General features: G+C 47.2%; 1 protein-coding gene and 1 pseudogene across 1 annotated transcript; both read right to left on the minus strand.

Annotated features, from left to right (window-relative positions):
* Positions 1 to 5,275: 5,275 nt before the first annotated feature.
* Positions 5,276 to 8,816, minus strand: Commd4 (COMM domain containing 4). Its single transcript, XM_051155852.1, has 8 exons — positions 8,727 to 8,816; positions 7,196 to 7,267; positions 6,925 to 6,990; positions 6,692 to 6,731; positions 6,235 to 6,354; positions 5,959 to 6,039; positions 5,476 to 5,652; positions 5,276 to 5,369 (listed from the first exon to the last, which is right to left on the minus strand). Exons 1-8 carry the CDS (start codon positions 8,727 to 8,729, stop codon positions 5,329 to 5,331), a joined length of 600 nt encoding a protein of 199 aa, XP_051011809.1. The 5' UTR covers positions 8,730 to 8,816; the 3' UTR covers positions 5,276 to 5,328.
* An 11,759-nt stretch (positions 8,817 to 20,575) lies between these two features.
* LOC127198056 (tubulin alpha-1B chain-like) lies at positions 20,576 to 21,824 on the minus strand (annotated as a pseudogene).
* Between the last annotated feature and the right edge of the window lie 1,680 nt (positions 21,825 to 23,504).

Consider the following 23,504-nt stretch of genomic DNA (forward strand, 5'->3'; position numbering starts at 1 on the left):
GGCCAGACAGAACGAATCAACTCAAAGTGCAGGAACAGAACCAGAGGGAGTTCTTTGTGGCTGCGGCAGGGGGTGGGCGGTGGCCTAGGTAAGGACAAGAGAAGAGGGAAATGTTAGGCCAGTGTCTCAAAAGTCCCTGGGAGGTGGAAGTGGGATTAAAAAGTATAAAAGAGAATGAAAGCCTCTGCAGAGTGCTTTGTATTTACCTGGTGCTGACCAACAGTCCCTCTCCATGCTTTTTTTTTTTGGTCTTTTTCCGTTTTTTCGAGACAGGGTTTTTCTGTGTAGCCTGGCTATCCTGGACTCACTCTGTAGACCAGGCTGGCTTCGAATTCACAGAGATCCACCTGCTTCTTCCTCCTGAGGGCTGGGATAACAGGCTTGCACCATCATGCCCAGCTACATAATATTTTTCTCTCTCCATTTATTATAAAAAATTTTTATTTATTTATTTAGTTTTGGTTTTTCGAGACAGGGTTTCTCTGTGTAGCCTTGGCTGTCCTGGATTCGCTTTGTAGACCAGGCTGGCCTCGAACTCACAGCAATCCACCTGCCTCTGCCTCCCCAGTGCTGGGATTAAAGGCGTGCGCCATCACCTCCCGGCTTAAAAAAAAAAAAAAAAAAAAAAAAAAAAAAATATATATATATATATATATATATATATATATATATATATATATATATATATATATATATAAGAGGAGGTTAAAGAGAGGGTCTTGCTATGTAGTCCTGATTGGCACGGGACTCAGACTGGCCCCAGCTTACTTTGATTCTCTCTCCTCTGCCTCCCCAGTAGGAACTGGGGTTATTAATAGGTGTGGGTCGCTGTGATGGTTTGAATGAGAACAGCCTCCATAGGCACATATTTTTGAATACTTGGTCCCTACTTGGAGAAACTGTTTGGGAAAAATTAGGAGGTGTGCCCTTGTTATAGAAGGTGTGTCACTGGGGGTGGGTTTTGAGGTTTCAAAATCCCAAGCCACCACCAGTCAGCCCGCACTCTCTCTGCCTCCTTTTTGTGTGTCAACATGAAGCTCTTAGCTACTGTACAACACACGCCTGCCTTCCAGATGCCATGCTTCTGGCCACGATGGCCATGTGCTCACCTTCTGAAACTGTAAGCTCCAACAAACTCTTCTATTAAGTTGCTTTGTCACGGTGTTTTGTCACAGAAATAGAAAAGTAACTAAGATAACCACTATACCTGGCTTGCAGATGTTTTTTAAAAGCTATTTAAAAAAATTATGTATGTAAGTGTTTGCCTACATGTATGTATTATGTTCCATGTGCCTGTCAGGTGCACTCTGAGGCCAGGAGAAAGCATCAGACCTCTGGAACCATAGGTGGCTGTGCTCCTCCATAGGTGCTGGGAACCAAAATCAGTCCTTTCCTCTGAGAGAGCAGCAAGTGCTCCTATCTGGTGAGCCATCTCTCCAGCCCTAAAGTATGAGGGGATTTGGCATTTTGTTTTGTTTTGTTTTGAGACAGGGTCTCCCGAGACCCACTGTCTCTGCTGGGATTAAAGGTGTGTGCTACCACATCTGGCTGAGAGTAACAGATACACGTGATTAGGCAGCTGCTCCCCACACTCAGGAGATAACACCCACTGATGCATACTACAGCAGCCACAAAGAGGAAAACATCTCAATAGCCATCCGTGGGTGCATAGATTTTTAAGAGAGACGGCTCAGTGGTTAAGAGCACTTACTGCTCCCCTCATACCCACGCCATACCCATACGGCAGCTACTACACCCTGCCTTTTTTTTTTTTTTTTTTTTTTTTTTTTCGGTTTTTCCAGACAGGGTTTTTCTGTGTAGCCTTGGCTACCACCCTGGACTCGCTTTGTAGACCAGGCTGGCCTCGAACTCACAGCGATCTGCCTGCCTCTGCCTCCTGAGTGCTGGGGTTAAAGGCATGTGCCACCACACCCAGCCCTTTAAAAAAACAAACAACACACACACACACACACACACACACACACACACACACACACACACACACACACACATACACAGGTTTCCAGGATCAAAAAGCAAGTACCTTTATCCCTGAGCCATCTTGCTGTCCCATGTTAACTGTTCTTATCACAATTTAGGGTGTATATTCTATCTTTTACTCCCACATTTTCCCACGCTCAGTAGCATATTCCTCCCGAAAGCTGAATATTCTCTGTGTAGACAAGCCACTCTGTCTATGCAGTTGCCACCTGGAGGGTATCTGGTGTGAGTGAGTGACTGTTTCTTCAGCACCATGCAAATATCCTACTTTCACATCAACATTTTAAAAAAAAATTTTTTTTAAAAAGACAGGGTCTCACTATGCAGCTCTGGCTGTCCTGGAGCTGGCTGTGTAGACCAGACTGGCTTTGAACTCCCAGAGCCCCAGCTGCCTCTGCTTCAGGAGTGCTGGGATTGATGGTAGGGAACATCACAGCCAGCGTAGTCTTGTTTTTTGTTGTTGTTGTTGTTTTGTTTTGTTTTGTTTTTTTCCTTTTTTGGCTTTTCAAGACAGGGTTTCTCTGTTTTAACTCTGGCTCTCTTGGAACCTGATCTGTAGACCAGTCTGGCCTCAAACACAGAGAACCGCTTGTCTCTGCCTTCCGAGTGCTGAGACTAAAGGTATGCACCACCACCACCTGGCTTCCCAGCTTAACTTTTTGAAATTGCTTTTTACTGTGTGGGGGTATGTTGGCATCTCTATTTTAAACATTTTATTTTATTGGGATTTCTTATATCTCTTTCTCCCTTCTCCACCCCAACCCCTTCTAATACCCTAACACCTGGTAGAAGAGAAAGGTTAGTGGGGGGCGGGGCATAGCTCTCTTTAGCTACTTCCTGCTGGTTAGGGTCATTGGGTTCCTTGGGGCAAGTCCAACCTTAATTTTAGGGGATCTCTGACTTCTAATCAAACTGCACCAGGAGCAGCAGACAGGAGCAGCAGCCTTCTTCTTTCTTGGAGCATCCCTGTCTCTCTCCAGGCTCTGGAATTTATTCCCTCTCAGAGTCCCCACAATTAAACTATCTGCAGCTGACAAAGATCACGGCCTTCTCAGAGCTTGCATGAGGAAAATATTCAGCTGTTGTGGACACTCTAAAGCAGGCCTATACCCTACAGCTGGCATTAAAACATAGTGTGCACCACTATGCCCGGCTCAGGTCTATCAATACTTATCAACTATTTGCAAGTTCTACAAAAATGAGTTTCACCTTATTGACTATGACTTTGTTTTTCTTTCGATACGTGTGTGTGTGTGTGTGTGTGTGTGTGTGTGTGTGTGTGTCCCTGACTCCGTAGTGAGCCTTTTTACAAGGAGCACTGGCTAGCCTACTGCCATCTTGGGAGACCACGGGTCTTCGTTTAGGCTGCTACAACAAACACTGGACTGAATAGACACATTTCTCAATTCTGTAGTTCAGGAGGCCAAACATCCAGGTGCAGGCAGGTTCAGTTCACTGTGAGAGGGTTTCCTGGTTTGTAAGCAGCCACCAATTCTCTTTGCCTCATATGGCCCCTCTGTTGTGGGTTCAAAAATACCTGCCCGTTGACCACTTGGACACCAGACTCAGATTGATGGAAGTTCACTGAATGCTGAACAAAAACTGACTGGTCAGGCCCATAATCTGGGCTTGGGAGCCAGACTATGACACTGGTTTGTTTCTAAGGCAGGGTTTTTATATGAAAAACCATAACCAGGTAACAACCAAGTAACCAGGCATAGGAAGCCAGAGGGTAGGGTGAGGAGTTGGGGCACAGCATTACATCATTTTAACTAGTTAAATAGAGCATTTCCAAGTACATTGTATCTAAATAGCTAGACAAAGCATTTCAGGCTGATTGGCTAGGATATAGGGGGACTTTCCAGGTCCCCATTGTTCCAGGAGTAAGGGACATAGCAGGATGTTTTAGTTGTAACTAATAGTACATTTATCTGTAACTCAAGTGGAACATGCATTTATCATCTATTGTTTTATTCTAAGCAGCAAGCATCGAACTATCCTGGTCTCGCGGCCTGAGAACTTGAACTTAATTTCACCTTATGGTCAAAATGGAGATTTGAAGGTAAAATGGTTTCTGATATGCTAAAAGTGAGAGCAGGTGTTAACACAGGAGCCACAGTTATGCTAGGAACTAAAGTAGGTCTCAACGGAGGGGCTCTAGAATTTAAGCAGGTTACACCACCACCAGATGCAGCTGCAGAATGACGGCAAGGTGTGTGTGTGGGGGAGGGGTGAATGTGACCATTCAGTTTGCAGCACCCAACCTCTTCCTAGTGAGGCATCCAGGCCTGGACTCTTCTCTTCCTAGCAACGACAGCAAGGAAAAGCTCTTTCTTTTCTCTGCCCTAGGCACCTGCATCAGTGCCACGCTCTTGCTACAAACCTGAAGACAAGACAGAGTTAGCATCCAAATTTGCCTTTCTATAGACACGCTGTTTATTCTGGTCCTCAGTCCCAGTTTGAGAAAATAACTGATGGACAGGGAGGTCAGAATGTCACGTGGTCTTTCTTGGGATGGGGATGTAGCTAGGTTGCTAAAGAGCTTGCTTGACGTGGATGAAGTCCTGGGTTTGTTCCCAGCATCATATAAATCAGGCATGGTGGTTGTGGTGGTGTATGGCATGGCCCCCATAGACTCACGTGTTCGAATGCTTGACCCATATGGCCTGGCACTCTTAAGTATGGCCTTGTTGGAGGAATTGTGTCACTGTGGGGCAAGCTTTGAGGTCTGATGTACTCAAGTTATGCCCAGTGTGACAGTCTCCTTCTGCTGCCTGTGCCTCAAGATGTACAACTCTTGGCTCCTTTAGCACCGTGTCTGCCCGCACGCTGCCATGCTTTCTGCCACGAAGATAATGGACTAACCCTTGGAAACTGTAAGGCAGCCCCAATGAAATGTTTTCCTTTATAAGAATTGCCGTGGTCATAGTGTCTCCTCACAGCAAGGAAACCCTAAGAGAGTGGTGCACGGTTGTAATCTCAGAACTGAAGAAGTAGAGGCAGGAGGATTCAAAGTTTAAGATCAACCTCAACTAGATACCAAGTTGGAATTCAACTTGGCCTCGGGACGCCTGTCTCAAACAACAACAACGAAAGAAAGCAAGGCTCATACACATTGCAGTATATATGTTTATTCTTTTTGCCTATAAAAAATGGTTGACAAGTATTTCTTTCAAAAGAAGCCAATTCTGGGGCCCAGGAACCCAATACAGTAAGTCAGGTAGCCAGAGACCCAAGAGGTCAGGGCTAGCCTTGAAAGAAGAGTGTGGAGGGTAACACCTTAGTGTAGGCAGGGCAGTGCCACAGAGGCGAGGAACACCCTTCTCCTCAGCCCAAAGCGGTCATCAGGGTCTGAGCCTGCTTCAGTTCTGCAGGGAGAAGAGGGCGTATGGGGAGTGGTAGGGACTACAAGCAAGCCCAAAGCCATTTGGCCTTACCCAGTAGGGTCCCCAGCCTCTGTAGGTCCAACCTCACCTGCCAGGAGGACCTGGAACTTGTCTGCTGAGAGGGACATGGACACAGGCTGGGCCAGGGCACCCGGGGCAGGCACAAGCTGTAACTGCAGGTGTACCATGGGCTCTTCCACAGAACGCAGTAGGCTGGAGCTCAGAGTGTAGTCTACCCGCCAGCCCACGCTGGCCAGCCTGTTCACTGCAGGCAAGAAGTTAGGCAGCTATGAAGAAGGCAAGCCAGGAAGTCCTCCACCTCAGTCCACAACGGGGCTCAGCCCATAACTCTTCAAGGCTGTGTGGCCTATAGAGCTCTTGTTGTAGGCCAGGTACGAGATTATCTACCATGAGCCTCAGAGAAAAGATACTCAGGCCATGGTCATGAGATCCTTGGCCAGGTCTAAACCCAAGTGCTCTGTGTGTAACTGTGGTTAAGGCTTTCCCTGGAGCAATGGCATCAAGTTGGTGCATGTACAGCCCGGGCTTGCCAGGCTGTTTTCTTACTCACCACGCAGGCTGCAGGCCCGAAGGTGCTCCTGTAGGGGGCTCTGCTTCTCTTCATAACAGCGGCATAGGCTGGTGGCATGCTCTGCAGGCAGATCGGGCTCTGAGGGGGAGCTCTGCTGAGGTGGCAGGTGGAGACTGGCACTGGGCTTAAGGGGTGGGTCTCAGGATCCAGGGCCCACAGGGTACATCATCTCGGGGCCAACAAGGCCTTGGTTTACTGTCCCTCCCCCCCCCCCCCCCCGCATCCCTACGGGTTTCCCACCGGCCTGCTGTGTACCTCGGGGCAGCCCCAGCTGCTGGAGCTCACTGGACAAAGAATCGCTGTCCACACTATGCTTGGCTGCACTGGAGAGGATGAAACTCAACACAGCAACCGTGGCCTTCACATCTCCAGACTCTAGAGACTCGCAAGGGGGGCAGGGGATGTCACTGGGGCCCCCGACATCTCCCTACCCTCCTGTCTCCAGCTTAGACTGCAGAGACCCGCAGGCGGGGGCAAGGGATGTCACCCAGGGCCCCGACCACCTCCCTGCCCCGCTGTCTCCAGCTTTGGGCCCCAAGCTTCTTGAACCCCTCCCCCCCCCCCCCCCCCCCCTACCCCCCCCCCCCCCCCGGCACTGCTACCAGTCCAGCAAGTAATGGTACAGGGCTGTCAATATGGCTCTTTCCTTCCCACTCTGCACTGAAGCAGGAGGATCAGGAAGGCTGTGGTCCCCAGTCCTGGGTACACTCACCAAACTTGGCATCGGCAGTAAGCTGCAGGATCTTCTCATACTATGGGGAAAGGAGGTCCTAAGAGGGTGCCAGAGCCTCGTCACCAGCCCCTCGCCCCTGGCCCAGATCCTGGGGTAAGGAATGGGCTACGGCTGGAGAGAAGAAAGGGCACACCCATCCAAGGGGATGGGAGGCCGAAGAACTGACTTCTCAGAAGGTTATTGGACAGTGTGGTGCTGGGTCCCGTACTCACATCAATCCCCTGCCCCAGAAGCTCCTTCAGCACCTGGCTACACAGCAGCCGCAGCTTCACGGAGGACTGGAAAGGATGTCCCTGCTTCAGTCAGACTGACCCACCTTATCCCTCATTGCTAGGGTGCGTTGGCTGAAGGGGGAGCCAGCCCCATCTTCAGGGAGACTCCTTCACCACCCCACCCAAGTTTCCAGTCCCAACCTCCTCCCTCTACCCTGAACCCCGAGCCTCTCTCTCTCTTCCCAACCCTAAGTAAACCAGTGCACTCAACAATCTTGGCCAGTGTGCTGATCTCTGCTAGGACCCAGTCAGGACAGTCCAGATCGCCACAGAACCGGAACCTCTGCAAGAGAGCGTAAGGTAGGAAGTCAAGCTGCATGGTGGCGCACGACTTTAATGCCAGCACTTGGGAGGCAGAGGCAGGTGGATTTCTGTGAGTTCGAGGTCAGCCTGGTCTACAAAGAGAAACCAGGACAGGCAGAGCTCTGTGTAACAAAGAAACCATGTCTCAAAACAAAACAAAACAAAAAAAAACAAAAAAAAAAAACCAACCCAACAACAACAACAACAAAAAAACAAAACAAACAACAACAACAACAACAACAAAAACCCAAGCAAACAAAACAAACAACAACAACAACAAAAGACCCAAAGGAAAAGGATAAAAACGGAAATCAAGCTACAGGAAGGGCTGAGGTGTGGCCAAGAACGGGCACTCTTTGGTCACCTGTTCTCCCAACTGTCTTGAGTATTCCCTCCCTGCCCACATTGTCACCTGACCCTTTCCTGGCTTTTACTTTATCTGCTCAACAGACACCAATAGGTGGCAGTTTTCCCTAAGTGTCCACCACACTCCAGCCATGACAGCTTACCTCATGTTATCTGTTACTCATCCCTATCGTCATCCTTGCTGGGCTCTTCCTGATTCCGGATTTTTCGGGGCTTGTTGCTGGCAGTGCTGGGGCTCAAAGTCAGGACCTCGGGTCCATCTACCACTGAGCTACAGCACCAAATCCTTCTCCCCATAATCTCGTTAACAAAGCACTCTGGGCAGCAAGAGGGAATGCTCACTGTTTTGATCATGGTGACCTAAACTCCAGCAAAATTTGGTCTTGCTTGTCTCGCTAGAGCTTGGTAAAGATCAGGCAAGGCAAGAAGTGCACTCTCAGGGGTCCGGGTTCTTTCAGAGGCTGCACAACCATTTCCTGTCTGAGGACACCCTCCACTGCCCCTGCATCCCAACCGGGTAACACAAACTACAGAGTCGCATCTTCGAGATGCAGTCCTAACACTGCGTCAAGGCTCAGGTAAACCTCTGCAGTTGCAGAAAGATCCATGACTGCCAATTCTTCCTTCTAACTTGCCCCTCCCCGTTTGCAGCTGAAAATCTCGATGCCTGTATGGGCCGGACATTCAACACGTATCTGCTGAATGAATGGATGTATGAACCAGAAAGTTCAATCCAATCCAAAAACCACTCCTTGTCTCTGGAAAGCGCGGAGAGGCTTCCTAGTTGGTACTAAGCACGTTCTCGTCTTGGTCACCCGACAGCTAGGGAAGTGGGCTCCCGCGGGAGCTCCTCTGGGGATCGCGGCGAGTCTGAGAACCCGGTTACCGGGAGGTGGGGCCTTCCGGTCCAGAGATGAACGCCGGGGAAGCGCAGCTGTGCCTGCGGGCTCGGCCATCCTGCCGCACTACGCGGGCGCCAGTGAATATTCTCTCCTTATGCTCCTGGAGTCCCCGAACCCCTTTCTCCCTGAGACCCAACTTCTCACGCCACCCCCCCCCCCCCAATATCTCACCATGATGTCAAGAGACTGGATTCAGAACTTCTTCCGGCTCGACGCAAGGTCAGCTGACTCCGCGATCACATGACACCGACAGGCGTGCATAGGGAGGCCTGACCGTTAAGGTGAGAACCAATCGAAAGTGCGTACTCCGAACATCCGGACCCCTTTCCTAGAACTATCAGCCTGCCTGCGTTTCACCAGGATTCATCAACGCAGAGGGAGGGAAAGGGTGCAAATCATTTTATTAATTTAACTTGGAGGCAGGATCCATGAGCCAGGAGTATTGAGGTGGGTTTCCTGGTTTCCTCTTTGAGCAATACCGCTATGGACTGTTTTTTGTTTTTTGTTTTTTTTAAGATTTTACTGAATGCCCAGAGAGTGAGGGCACGCACCGGAAATCCCAAGAGGCAATAGGATCAGCAGTTTAAATCAGCCTGGACTACAGAATGAGACCTTGTCCCCCAAAGCTAAAACTGGCCAGATGCCTTAGAGAAGCACCCAAATTTGGTCCTTGGAACCCCATATAAAGGTGGAGGGAGAGCCGGGTGTGGTGGCGCGCGCCTTTAATCCCAGCACTCGGGAGGCAGAGGCAGGCGGATCGCTGTGAGTTCGAGGACAGCCAAGGCTACACAGAGAAGCCCTGTCTTGGAAAAAAAAAAAAAAAAAGTGGAAGGAGACAATCAAGTCACAAAAATTGTTCTCGTCACATACCTACTGTGACACAAATATGCCCACACATACATCTCACACACACACACACACACACACACACACACACACACACACACACACACTCACATACAAAAAGGATGGACAAGCTAAAACTAGGGTCTGGGGGAATGGCTCACTTGATAAATGTCTGCAGGGCAAGCCAAGTTCATGAAGCCAGGACCCATGTAAATCGCTGGACTGAGGGTGTGAATAGATCCGCAGAGCTCACCAGCCTCTTAGTCTACCTAATCTGTGAGCTCCTAGGGCAGTAGGGGACCTGGTTGGGTGGGGCAGGGTGGCGGTGGGGTGTGGGGTGAGGCTCGAAGACACTTGGCAAATGATGTCAACCTCTGGCTGCCATATGCTCACAGGTGCATTCCCAGGCACAAATTAAAAACAAAAAGCAAAAACGAGGGCTGGAGAGATGGCTTAGAGGTTAAGAGCACCATATGCTCTTCCGAAGGTCCCGAGTTCAATTCCCAGCAGCCACATGGTGGCTTACAACCACCTGTAATGAGATCTGGTGCCTTCTTGTGGTGGGCAGGATACTGTGTAAATAAAAAAAATCTTTTTTAAAAAACACCCCCACCTATACACAAAACAAAAAATATATTAATAAAATAAGCAAGACCTATTAAAATATGATGGCACATGTAGGAAATTATACATAAGCAGGAAGCCAAACGAATCTTCCTAAACTGTACTCCCTGTGTGATCATATAGTCAGCACTCCCCCAAAAGTTACTAGTACCCTCCCCCATATATTCTTCAAGTATGACTGTATATTTTTAAAAAAACTTTTAATTGATTCTTTGTGAGCTTCACATTATGCACCCCAGTCCTGTCGTCTCCCTGTCCCCTCATATCTGCCCTTTGCCATTGCAGCCTCCCCTTTTGTGGGCACTCTTGGGTGCTTCACACAAAGGCCCACAACATTTTATGTGCCCAGGAAAAATTCCTTGCACGTTTGCTATCACCAGACATTAGTTTAAAAATACTTATTATTATCTTATTTTTGCAGATGTGTATTTCCTGTGTGAGCTTGTGTGCCCCTTGTGTGTCCCTTGTGTGTGCATGCAATAACCCTTAGAGGCTAGAACTGGAATTACAGATGTTGGTGAGCTACCTGATGGAGTTGCTGAGAACTGAACTTGGGTCCTCTGGAAAAACAAGAGGCGCTTTAACCTTAACCCCTGAGCCTTCTCTCCAACTCCTATATGGCACTTTAAATCCTGCTGAAGAGCAGAGCTGCCATTTTACCTTGCTGGTGTTATTAGGAAAACAGGGGTTGGGTTCCAAAGCCAACCCATGAGGCCTGAAATCCTTGGAACGTCCTCAAGTACCACGCATTCGTCAGGTCCTTACATCCTACATCCTACTCGGAGTGGCAGGGCCTTTTATGGATTTTCTGGGTCCCTAGATATAGATTCTCTCCCCAGTAGAGGCCTTTGTTTAAGATGCTTGGGCCCATTCAACATTAGTCTGGAATTACTTGGGCTGGGAGAAGGGAGTGAGCTGACCTTTGTTCATTTGCAGCATCCCTCTGAGGGGACTGGGGACCTGAGGATGAAGCATTAGGTAGAAAGAAACTAAACAAGGTGAGGAGCATGTCCCTCTAGCCCCATCAGTGCCTGGTCCAGGCAGCGAAGATGGTACACTGTGGTTACATTCCCTCCCTTGCTTCATCCCAGAGGCTTAGAGGAAGGAGTCCCCCAAAGTGCTACTATGCTATTTGCTCAGATGAGAGTATTTAACTTGGCTTACAAAAGCAATTTGGTGGAGCACACCTGTAATACACCTGTAATCCCAACTCTTGGCTGGTGGAAGGGCGGGGGGAGGGGGGGGCAGGGGGTATAGCGGGGGAAGGGCTATGGGCAGAATGTCTGAGGGTTGAAGGTCAGCCCGGAGTGCATGAGACCCTGTTTGAAAAAACCTGGAACTTTCAGCAGGGCGTGGTGACGGATGCCTTTAATCCCAGCACTCGGGAGGGAGAGGCAGGTGGATCGAGGCCAGGCTGGTTTACAAAGCAAGTCCAGGACAGCCAAGATAACATATAGAAACTCTGTCTCAAAAAACAAAAACAAAACAAAACAAACAAAAACTTAGAACTTTCTTGGCCGTGACTCTGTAGCAGGCATGGAGAAACTGCTCTTACATTGGGTCACTGGGCCCATAAGATAGCTAAAGGGGGATGAAAGCCTGGCGCCTCTGCCTTCATTCTGGACCTGTCTCTTGTAGGCATCTTACTGCCAGCTTTTACAGTGTCTTGTTCCAGACCTCAAAAAGGCTCCTGGTGTCACCAGGTATTTTATTTTATTTTAAGATTTGTCTACTTAATGTATATGAGTGCTCTATCTGCATGTGCACCTGCAGGCCAGAAGAGGGCATTAGATCACATTATAGATGGTTGTGAGCCACCATGTGATTGCTGGGACTTGAACTCAGGGCCTATGGAAGAGCAGACAGTGCTCTTAACCTCTGAGTCATCTCTCCAGTCCCACCAGTGTTTTTAGAGTATTTGACTGGGCCTTGGAAAGCCCAACAAGATTTGCTTGTCCATTGGTGTCCAATACACCAATTAAAGATATAGGTAATAATGAAAAACAGAGAAAAGAGGTTTATTCAGTGTGGCCACATTGAGAGAGGAACAAATGAAGGGGCCCAGTGCTTGCCCCAAGTCCATCTTTAGGGCACCAGCATAAAGTTTGGGTTAAAAAGAGGGTAAGAGGCTGCGTGACAAAGCAGTCTGGGTCAAGGTATAGTCCCACCATCACTGACCCATCACGGTCTCTGCTCCAGCCTCTCCTGCAAGGTGCTCTGGGAAGTTGTCAGAACTGTGAAGTCTCTTCCTGGGAGACAAGACGAGGCTTCCGCGCTGGCACCAGGCTCCAGCCCTTACCTTCCTCCAGCATGTTCTTTGGGGGGAAATTTTTTAATTCTGTGGGGTCCCCTGTAGACTAAAGGATGGAATGAGGGTCTCAGCTGTTCTTCCTTGTGATTCTTCTGCCCCTGCCTACTCACCCCAAAGCCCAGGGCCCGCCCACTGATCACCTGTGTGAGTCAGGGTTACTCCAACATGGAGAGTGAGGCTCTGCAGGATGATGGTGTCACTTAAGACTCTGGGCCTGATACAGTCCTTTCATCTCTGCAGCTTGGTGCTTAGGTCCAGCTTGGAGGGATGACTGAAACCTTGTCCGAGGAGAGGTGGAAGAGGCCGAAGCCAGAGCTTTAGGGTAGAATGGATGGCTCCCTCAGCCCAATGTGGGTTAGGGTCACGTGGTCATAGCAATGGAGGCCTTCCTTTCTCCCGTTTGTCACACACTCATGTCATTCTGCCTTGCTGCCACCAGATGGCAGTAAGAGACTAAGGTACTGTCCAGCCTGTTCCCTGTTTGTCTCTTTTCTGCCACTTAGTTGCAGGTAATATAGTTAAGAAGACAATTTATCCCAAACTATCTCCCACCGTCCCTTACCCAGCTTGCTCTGGGGTTCCTGTGGTGCTGGGGTGCCCTCTTCTGAGTCCTAGTACCCACTCCCTACAGAGGGCCAGTTGGTGTGGCTCTCCCTGGCTGGCCAGGTACTGCTTCCTAAAGCCACATTTTTCCTTTTCCTAAGCTAGGCTAGTTTGGAGGCTGGTCCTGGGGACTGCAAACTAAGGAATTCAAGACCTCAAGGACTGCTTTCATAGCCTGTTAAGAGGACACAGTGACATCTATGCACGGGGCTCTCGTTCCCACACTGTAATGTCTCCTCTGTGCTGAGACTCAGTTCTCACTGGGCCCCGGGACCTCTGGCAAGTTTCAAGGATCTTGTAGAAAGTTCCACATCCCTCCCATGTCCCTGGGTCCACTCCTAATTGACTCCAAATAGGTGGACTGGGGATAACTCCCTTTTTACCTTTTATCTTCAGATCCAAGTTGTTATGGGCCAAGCCACAGCCAGGGCCGGGACAGCAGCTTCTTGAACACTTGTGTCTCTGTCTGGGCATGCCAAGATCCTGGCTGGAAGGCTTGCACTATGGGCCCGATGTCCTCAGAGACCCTGAAGCCTGTGCTGTTTTGTGGCCTGGAGCCCCAGCCCCTCTGCCACCTAGATTCCTCTGCCTTTGGGGACCACGGGCTGAGGGCCCAATGGTGCTGCTTGAACCAAGAGCAGGAAGATGTGTTCTATAGATGTGGTAGGGGCAGCAGGCCTGGCAGAGCTCATGCCAGCGGGGCAATAGGAGTGGTGAAGGAAGACATGGATATCTGGTGCCCTCAGGAGTAGGGTGCCTTAAAAAGGCAAAACCTGAAGGGCCTTGGTGGCAGTTCTCCGGTCCCTGAAACAAGGAGGCCGAGGCAAGAGAATTGCAGTTAATAACAGATTGTGCTATATAGTGAGACTTTGTGTCAAAAGAACAAACAAACCAGAACCATCTCCCACTGTCACTCACCCCCAGGAAAACAATTAAAAAATAAACGTGGGAAGAAGCAGAGGGGGGCTGGGATGGGAAAGGCAAAGGACAGGGGAGAGGCAAGGCAGGAAGGGTTAATTTCCCCTTAGATTGTGGCAGGTGGAGAGTCAGAGTGGTGGCACCAATTTTATAACCGAATAAGGAGTAGACTCATAATGCAGCATAGTGGTTTTGACAACAAACCTTTCAACAGTACACATAGCTGTGTTCCATTGCACCTTAAAGGACTTGTCTGCGCTGGAGACCTGCAAAGCCACGGTGGAAGACGAGGGACGTTTCATTAGCCTTGATTAAATGATTGATGAGACACAAGAATTGCATGTTTTGAGAAACAAGGGACAAAGGAGAATCCATGTATGCGAATTACAACAGCCTTTATTTTCCAGTGATGTCTCCATTTGCAGTGAGCTCTCATAGAGCTGTTTACTCTGAAAATCACCGTCAGGTCTGCGGCTCTAGAAGGGCCATCCAAACAGCAGCTAATGAATTTGTTTCAAGAAACTTCTAACTTGCTACATGCGCACATACACGTCACCTTTATATACTTGGAAAAATACTTTTGCAAATGACAAGAAAATATCTAGCCCAAATTCTTATTTGTTTATGGTGCCTGCCTCTTGGTAATTTTGCCAATTACCTGAAATGTAAATTCCTGTTTGTTTTTGGTAGTATTAGCATTTTATTTCTTCTGCCATAAGAAGACAGAAAAGAAGACCTAAAGGCAATAATTTTTAGGTCCGGCAAAGGCTCTGAGCAGAACTTTAGGTATAATAGTTATTTTAATAAACTGCTTCTACTCATGAAGGGCTACAGGCCACCTCAGGGTAGCAGAGCTGATGTAGGTTGAAAGCTGAATTTGAAATTGTTAATGTATCTCATGCAGGGCAATTATGTTTACTTTTTAAACCTTATGCGTTTAACCTGTGTGTATGTTTGTATACTGTGTGGAGGTCACATCCCCTGAATCTGGACTTAGGGATGTTTGTGAGCTCGTGTGGGTGCTGAGGCACCTCTCCAGCACCCAAATTATGTTTAAACAAAGTCAGAGTTTCCTTTTTTATTTATTCTCCTTTTATATATTACATCCCTACTGCGTATTCCCCTCCCCCCTCCTCCCAGTTCTCCTCCCCCCTCCCCCAGATCCACTTCTCCTCTGTGTTTCTCTTCAGAAAATGCTTCCCAGGGATGTCAACCAAACATGCCACATCAAGTCACGGTAAGATCAGGCACCTCCTCTTCTGTTAACCCCATAGGAGGACAAGGGTCTCAAAAGCAGGCAAAAAAGGTCAGGGACAGCCCCGCTCCCTCAGTTAGGAGTCCCACAAGAAGACCAAGCTACACACGGTAACACACGTGCAGAGGTCAGACCCATGCAGGCTCCCTGGTTGTCGGTTCAGTCTCTTTGAGCCTCTATGAGCCCAGGTTAGCTGATTCTGTGGGCTGCTCTTGTGGTGTCCTTGAGCCCTCTGGCTCCTGCAATCCCTCCCATCTTCTGTAGTCTTCTGTAGGATTTCCCGAGCTCCGCCTAATGTTTGGCTGCGGGTCTCTGCATTTGCTCCTGGATGAAGCCTCTCTGATGATGACGACTATGCTGGTCTCTCTGCTCTGTCCAAGACGTTGTCTCCTGTGCCAATGCATTCAAGGCTATCTGTAGCTGGCATTGGCTACTTTGTGGGTCCCTTCTCTCTTCCACCCTTCTCTGCCCTTATTAACCCTCTGGCACTAGATAGGAGAGAGAAAAGGATAGAGGGGAAAGGGGGCAAAATTATTGTTTTACTGCTTCCTGCTGACTAGGGCCATTAGGTTCCTTGGGGCAAAGTTTGGCCTTCCCTGATAGGATACCTAATTTCTTCTTTTTATTTCTTTGCACAGGACTGCTTGACAAACCATAACCAACAGCAATCAACCCCCAACTACCCAACAGCAGCAAGCCTGCCACTTGGGGCCCTAGCACTTATTATATCCTCTGAAAAGTTCCCAGAATACCAAATGCCACACTTGCAGAAACTATCTGCAGCTGACAAAACCATGCCCCTGCCAGAGCATGAGGCAAATCATAGCCATCTGCTCTTAAGCAACCTCGTATCCCCACACCTGGGATTAAAACAAAAATACATCCCCATAACATTTATGTGTTTTGTTTGTTTGTTCATTTGTTTGTTTTGTTTTGTTTTTCAAGGCAGGGTTTCTCTGTGTAGCCTTGACTGTCCTGGACTTGCTTTGTAGACCAGCCTGGCCTTGAACTCACAACGTCCACCTGCCTCTGCCTCCCGAGTGCTGGGTTTAAAGGCATGAGCCACCACTCCTGCTCTCCAAGACTTTTATCATGAAGGGATATTGGATTTTGTTAAAGGCTTTTTCAAGATCTAATGAGATGATCACATAGTTTTTTTCTTTCAGTTTGTTTATATGGTGACTTAAATTGACAGATTTTCATATGTTGAACTATTTCTGCATTTCTGGGATGAAGCCTACTTGATCATAGTGAATGATATTTTTGATGTGTTTTTGGATTCAGTTTATTTATTTATTAGCTTTTCAAGACAGAGTTTCTCTGTGCAGCCTTGGATGTCCTGGACTCACTTTGTAGACCAGTATGGCTTTAAACTCACAGAGATCCACCTACTTCTGCCTCCCAGAGTGCTGGGATTATAGTAATGTGCCACGGTGCCTGGCTATATTTTATTATTTTTGCATCAATGGTCATGAGAGAAATTGGTGTGTAATTCTTTGTGTAGTTTGGGTATCAGCGTGACTATGGTCTCATAAAATGAACTTAGCAATGTTCCTTTTGTTTCTATTTTGTGGTATAATTTGAGGAGTATTGGCACTAGCTCTTCTTGAAAGTATGGTAGAATTCAGACATCTTCCTGCCTCTGCCTCCGTGAGAGCTGGGATTACAGGCATGTGCCTCCATGCCCAGCTATTGATTGTGTTCTTACACAGACCTAGGCGTGTGAGCTTGAGATGATTATAGGTCTAGGTGCTGATTTCTGAGTTTGTTTTTGTTGGATGGGGGTTATATTCCTTGATTTATGTTTTCTCTTTGGTATTCTGGTCTTTGTATCCTGGATTTCTGGCAACTGGTGTGACCTCTGGTCAAGCAGGGAGACTCTGTCTGTTAGAGACTGGACTTCTGGCAGCTAACTTGGTCTTTGGTCCATCAGAGGGTCTCTGCCCAAGTTGTGGGGTGGGGTGGGGTGAGTGGGAGATGCTGGACATGTTGATGGGGAGGGGAGTGGGGACTATAAATAGTGTCGGAAGGCACTGAGAGAGTGGAGGAGGTCCATAGATGGGCTGTCTATCTGGTGTTCTGGCAGCCAGTGTGTTCTCTGGTCCAGCAGGGAGTCTCTGCCTGAGTTCACATATGTTTTTTCTGATTGGCATGGCCTGCACCTGTTCTTCGGACTGGGGTGGCCTGCACCTAAATAGTGGATATCTGTCCATGGAGAATGGGCATAGCAGCAGAGGCAGGCAGTGGGGTGGGAAGGGGTAGCAGAGGTTGGGTCTTTGGGATCTGAACTGAGGGGGTGAGAGGGTTCCAAGGGCAGGTGGGCTTCTTACCTGTTCTTCTAACTGGCTTGGTCTACACCTGATCAGCCCAAAATCAGAATTTTGTGGTTTAGAATTTCTCTAGAGTAAAAAAAAAAAAATTTCTCTAGAGTATCATATTTCTTTTTGGAAACATTTAAGAACATCTAGGTAAGTATATATAAAATGTTAATTGCCTTCTACTATGATTTGAATTTTTTCTTCAAAGTTATATCGGATATTTAATCCCTAAATTTATTAAGACTATAGTATTGAAAGGTAGGGCCTTAGGAATGTCATTAGGGTTAGACGTGGTCATAAGAGAGACCCATGAGATTGCCTGTGTGCTTAGTCTTGCCACATTACCTTTCATGTTATACCATAGTGAGAAGGCCCAACCAGATGCCAGATTCTCTACCTGGGAATTAGAGCCTCTAAGACTGTGTGCCAGTAAGTTTCTGTTTAGCATATATTAACCATTTTAGGATATTCTATCACTGCAAGACAAAACTTTCCATGATACTATGGTGGTACCAGGAGTGGGGTAGTAATATGATAGGGTCAACCATGTTGCTTGTTGTTAGGATTTGGAGTTTGGATGCTTGGACACTTTAATTGGAGCTTAATGGGTCATTCTAGCAGGAACATGGAAGACAGTAGTACTGAGGGCAATGTGGAATGTGGGTCCCAAGTGTTTTCAAAGGAGAAGAACATTGGTAAGTGGCCTAGTATTTGAATACATATTGGCCATTCTTTTCATATCTTAGCTACGAATGTGGCTGCTTTTTGCCCTTGCCCTAAAAATCTTCCTGAGGCTAAATTAAAAAGTTTTGGGTTAGTGATGTTGGCAAAGGATATTTTAAGACAGCCTAGTAATGACTGTGTTCCATAGTTATTAGTGGCCTCACTTATGCATATCTATAAGTAAAAGGATCAAGCTGATCAAAGAAAATCAAAAAAATGTTCTGTCTCTGCAATCTGTCTCCTTATTACTTTCCTGGTAAAACTGCCCCCGACCCTGCCCCCTGCTCTCTATTGCCCCTTAAGTAGGTTCCCTTTCCTCTATCTTCTTGTGAGAGTTGGGCAAATCCTAGTCTGTCAATTCTTCTCTGATTCATCACTTTTTCTGCCATTCAATTAGACATCACTTTCAAACATGGAGGCTTCCTTATACAAATTAACTTTACCTTCATTGTTTGAGATTAAAGGTGTGTTCCATCACACCTTGACCTAAGCTTTTCTTTACCTGAAACTTTCTCTATACCAGGCTGGCCTTGAACTCAGATCTGCTTGCCTTTGTCTTCTGGATTAAAGGTGTGTCTGTATTCCAGCTGGATTTCACAGACCTAGAAGGTCTTTGGATGTGATCTTTTGTTAGAGCAGCCATCTTCTGAATCAAAATTCCTCTACAGGAGGAGGACGTGGCCTGATGGAGCAGATTCACCCAGAAAGGATGATTTATTGGCATAATGGGTTGTGTAGCAGAGAGATAGCTAAATAACTTAGAGATTGATATCTGCCCAGTCCCAGTGCTTTAAGCTTGTAAAATAAATTATAGTATGTCTGTGCCAATTATTTTGGAAGCAAGTGGGGCTAAAGAAAACTGTTGCTTTATTAACTAATGACTTACAAAATTAAGCAGTGAAGAAACCCATAGAAAACAGAAAGATGACAAAAACATTCTACTCCACTAAGCAGAAGAACTTGGCAGCTTTGGCCACATGATTCTGTCTTGAGAGTTAGGAACACAAGAAATGGGTTGTGGACTCTCCTCTGAGGCTAAAAAAAGCTGCTGAGGCCAGGAGTGTGTCTGGGGTGACCTTTCATGGAGGTCTTTGCCTGAAGCTGTGAAGGCAAAGCTTGGATTATGTTGGAGACCCCAAGATGTTGGAGATGCCAGAGCCATGGGCTACCTGCCAAAGAGAGCTGCCAACAGGGAGTGGCACCAGCCCAAAAGAGTGAAGTGTGTTGCAGTCCACATACCTGGAAGGAGTTGGAGACCCGAAAAGTGCTTTGAGACATAGAGATGCAGAGTTTGGAGTGCTTATTCTTGCTTTGGACCAGTATTTCCTCACTACACTCCCTTCCCTCCCCTTTGAAATGGTTATGTATATTCTGTGCCATTGTATATTGGAAGAATATGGTTTGCTTTTTGCTCTTGATTTTACAGAAGTTTGAAGTTAAAAAATTGCCTTGAGTCTCATAAAATACGATGAACTTTGGACTTTAAAACAGTCTTGAGACTCTTGTAGACTATGGGGACTTTGGAAGTTGGACTAAGTGCATTTTGCATCATGATATGGCTACAGGCCTAAGGGAGCCAGGCCGTGGTTTGAAGAGAATGGCCCCAATATGCTCATAGATGTGAATGCTTGGTCACCAGGCAGTGGCACTATTTGAAAGAACTCGGAGGTGTGGTCTTGCTGGAGAAAGTGTGTTACTGGGGGTGGACTTTGAGGTTTCAAAAGCCCATTCCAAGATCAGTGTCTTTCTTTTCTCTATGCACAGAGGCCTACAGCACCTGCCTTCATGAGGCCATGTTCCCTTCCAGGATTACAATGGACTAAACCTCTGAAGCTATAAGCAAGCCCCAATTAAACGCTTTCTCTTATCTTAGTTGCCTTGGTCATGGTGTCTCTTCATAGCACTAGAGGTCTAAGACAGACTTAAAAACAACAACAACAACATGCCATTGTTTTCCACTCTAAGGAAAGCAGTGCACTGTGGATAACATTGTGAACTATGGAGGCACTTAGATCTACTTTAGACCCAGATCAACCTTCCTATTGGTTATGTTTCATTTGTTTGCATTTTTATAGTTTCATCTTATTAAAGAATAGAACCCAAGCAGGCTATATACTAAAAGCTTAACAGGATACTTAAGACTTAGATTTTGTTTTGTTTTAACCTGTGAGCATGGGGATAGTGGCACTGACGTTATTATTATTATTACTATTATTACTATTATTATTATTATTATTATTATTATTATTATTATTAAAGCTTTTACTTTGAGAGATCATGGAAAAAACTCTTACGGGCACACATGGAGAAGACATGATCATAGGATGAAAAATAACACAATTAATAGTATCAATGCCTGTCAGCTTAACATTGAAGCTGAAGCCTTGAGAGTTTGACATGATACAGGGGCTCAAAGAATGGATTAGTATTCCTTTTCTTCTTCCTCACCCTTTCCTTCAACAGAATCCACACCAAGCTCCTCATAATCCTTCTCTGGGGCAGCTATGTCCTTAAAGGCCTCAGAGAACTCTCCCTCCTCCATGCCCTCACCCACATACCAGGGCACAAAGGCTCGCTTGGCACACATCAGATCAAACTTGTGATCCAGGCGGGCCCAGGCCTCAGCAATGGCTGTGGTGTTACTCAGCATGCACACAGCTCTTTGGACCTTAGCCAGGTCTCCACCAGACACCACAGTGGGGGACTGGTAACTAATGCCAACCTTGAAGCCAGTGGGGTACCAGTCCACAAACTGGATACTATGCTTGGTCTTGATTGTGGCAATAGCAACACTGACATCTTTGGGAACCATATCACTTTGGTACAGCAGGCAGCACATTTTACCATCTGGTTAGCTGACTCAAAGTAGGCATTGGTTATCTCTGCTACAGAAAGGTGCTCCTAGTAGGCTTTCTCAGTAGAGATGACAGGGGCATATGTGGCCAGAGGGAAGTGGATGCGAGAGTAGAGCATCAGGTTGGTCTGGAATTCTGTCAGGTCAACACTCAGGGCCCCATCAAATCTGAGGGAAACAGTGGTGGATGACACAATCTGGCTAATGTGGTTAACATTAGTGTAGGTTGGGTACTCAGTGCTGAGGTTTCTATGACAGATGTCATAGATGGCCTTATTGTCTACCATGAAGGCACAATCAGAGTGTTCCAGGGTGAGTGATGAGGATGGAATTGTAAGGCTCAACCACAGCAGTGGAAACCTGGGGTCGGGGGGGGCCGAGGTGGGGGGTCGAGGTAAATGGAGAACTCCAGCTTGGATTTTTCCCCATAATCAAGAGAGCTGCTCCATCAACAGGGAGGTGAACCCAGAGCCAGTTCCCCTGCCAAAGCTGTGGAAAATGAAGAAGCCCTGAAGACCCATGTACTGGTCAGCCAACTTTCAAATTCTGTCCAAGACAAGGTCAGTGATCTCCTTGTCAATGGTGTAGTGGTCATGGGCATAGTAATTGGCAGCATCTTCCTTATCTGTGATGAGCTGCTCAGGGTGGAAGAGCTGGTGTTAGGTACCAGTGTGATCCTCATCAATAACTGTGGGTTCCAGGTCTACGAACACTGCTTGGGGCACATGCTTGCAGCACCTGTCTCACTGAAGAAGATGTTGAAGGAATCATCTCCCCATCCAGTGGTCTTGTCACTTGGCATCTGGCCATCAGGCTAGTAGAGCTCCCAGCAGGCATTGCCAACCTGGACACCAGCCTGGCCAACGTGGATGGCTTGGAAGGCAAGGGTGACAGAAGCAGACACCAGGTCCCAGTTACTGTTCTTGACACCTAAGGGTCAAGGCAAGTAACACTATAATGGCACTGACTTTAAAGTAATCGAGTATCCCATGGAGTCTTTATATGGACTTGGCTATTCCTAGTCCTGTGTCATTAGCCACATGAACATTCTGCTGATAATATAGAGAGTGGGACGTAGTGTGGAGATGGAAATAAAAAGGGCAGGGTTTACCTCCTTAAGTCTCACAATCTAATTTAACTGGAGATTTGCATTCCCAACTGTTTTCATAGAAAAGCCCAAGATCGTGCTATTTTGCCAATAAAGACTCAGGAGCCGGATGGTGTGGTGAAAAACCTGATAGCTCAGAAAGGCAGAGAAAGCACCCAGCTGAACTTTCTACTCAGCTCACATCCCAGTGGAGAAGGACCAAAAGGCTCACTAGCTCAGCTGACAGCCCAGGAGAAAAAGGCCCCAAACCCCAAGGCCTAAGCCTTGCTAGTTCAAAGCCCAAAAAACCAAAGGCCAAGAAGCTGAGAGAGCTAAGAGCCAAAGAGCTGAAAAGCTACAGGGCTAATGTAGGCCTTGAACTTTCCAAAACTACTTTATTTGGGGTTCTTTAATGTTTATACCTCCCTTCTAACCCATCTATCCTAGATAGGAGAGAAAAGAGGTTAATGGGAACAGGAGAAGTAGACCTTTTCAGACTCAGTTCCTTGGAGTGATTCCACTGGTGTAGTTAGCAGGATTCCAGCTGACCTGTTAAACAGCAAACCAGCAATCAGCAAAGGTGACTGCAACCGCAGCTACTGGAACTCAGGGTAGCAGTCAGAACCTGGAGCAGCAGCCTGAACCTTGAAGAGGTCGCTGGAACAGTTCTTTCTAGGAGCGTCTCAAAGGGGAGCTGTGAACAGCCAAACAATAGGAAAGGATGGGAAGACTAACAAGGCCAGCCTCTTGTTTGGGGCTCACACACACACACACACACACACACATATCCTCTCAGAGTCCATACTGGGATATTTATCAGTTGGCAAAGACCAAATCCCCACAAGAGGTAGTTCCTCTTCTTTTTTAAAGATTTATTTATTTATTATTATGTACACACTGCCCTGCCTGCATGTACACCTGCAGGCCAGAAGAGGGCGCCAGATCTCACTATAGATGGTTGTGAGCCACCATGTGGTTGCTGGGAATTGAACTCAGGACCTCTGGAAGAGCAGTCAGTTTTCTTAACCTCTGAGCCATCTCTCCAGCCCCCCGGTAGTTCCTCTTCTAGTTGACAAACATCACCTGTGCTCTCACAAGTCTGTTTCCAGTGAAAAAAACACCGCACACCCTCATACAAGTCTGCTTCACATCCCACACTAGGGATCAAAACAAAAACATATTTACATCCACTATAACCTAAAGCACCCAAGCGAAAATCCCAGAATAAAAGACCCAAGAGCTAAAATGCCAAAGCCCCCTTCTTCTTCTACACGCTGTCTTAAATGCACCCCAACTCAAAGCCCCTTTTACTCTTTAATCCATGTCAGCTGGCTTCTTGCTCCATCCCTTGACCCAGGGTTAACTTTCTGAAATCCTGTGTACTCTTGGATTAAAGGTGTGGGTGTAAGG

Source organism: Acomys russatus, chromosome 14 (assembly GCF_903995435.1).
Source record: "Acomys russatus chromosome 14, mAcoRus1.1, whole genome shotgun sequence".
NCBI classification, from domain to species: Eukaryota; Metazoa; Chordata; class Mammalia; order Rodentia; family Muridae; genus Acomys; species Acomys russatus.

Bases quoted from the DNA above. Each gene is read 5' to 3' on its own strand.
- Commd4 (XM_051155852.1), bottom strand. The intron at 6,355-6,691 runs GTGAGTGTACCC...GCGAGTCTCTAG, and splicing joins TACTGCCGATGCCAAGTTTG to AGTCTGGAGATGTGAAGGCC. The intron at 5,370-5,475 runs GTGAGGTTGGAC...TTCTCCCTGCAG, and splicing joins GTTCCAGGTCCTCCTGGCAG to AACTGAAGCAGGCTCAGACC.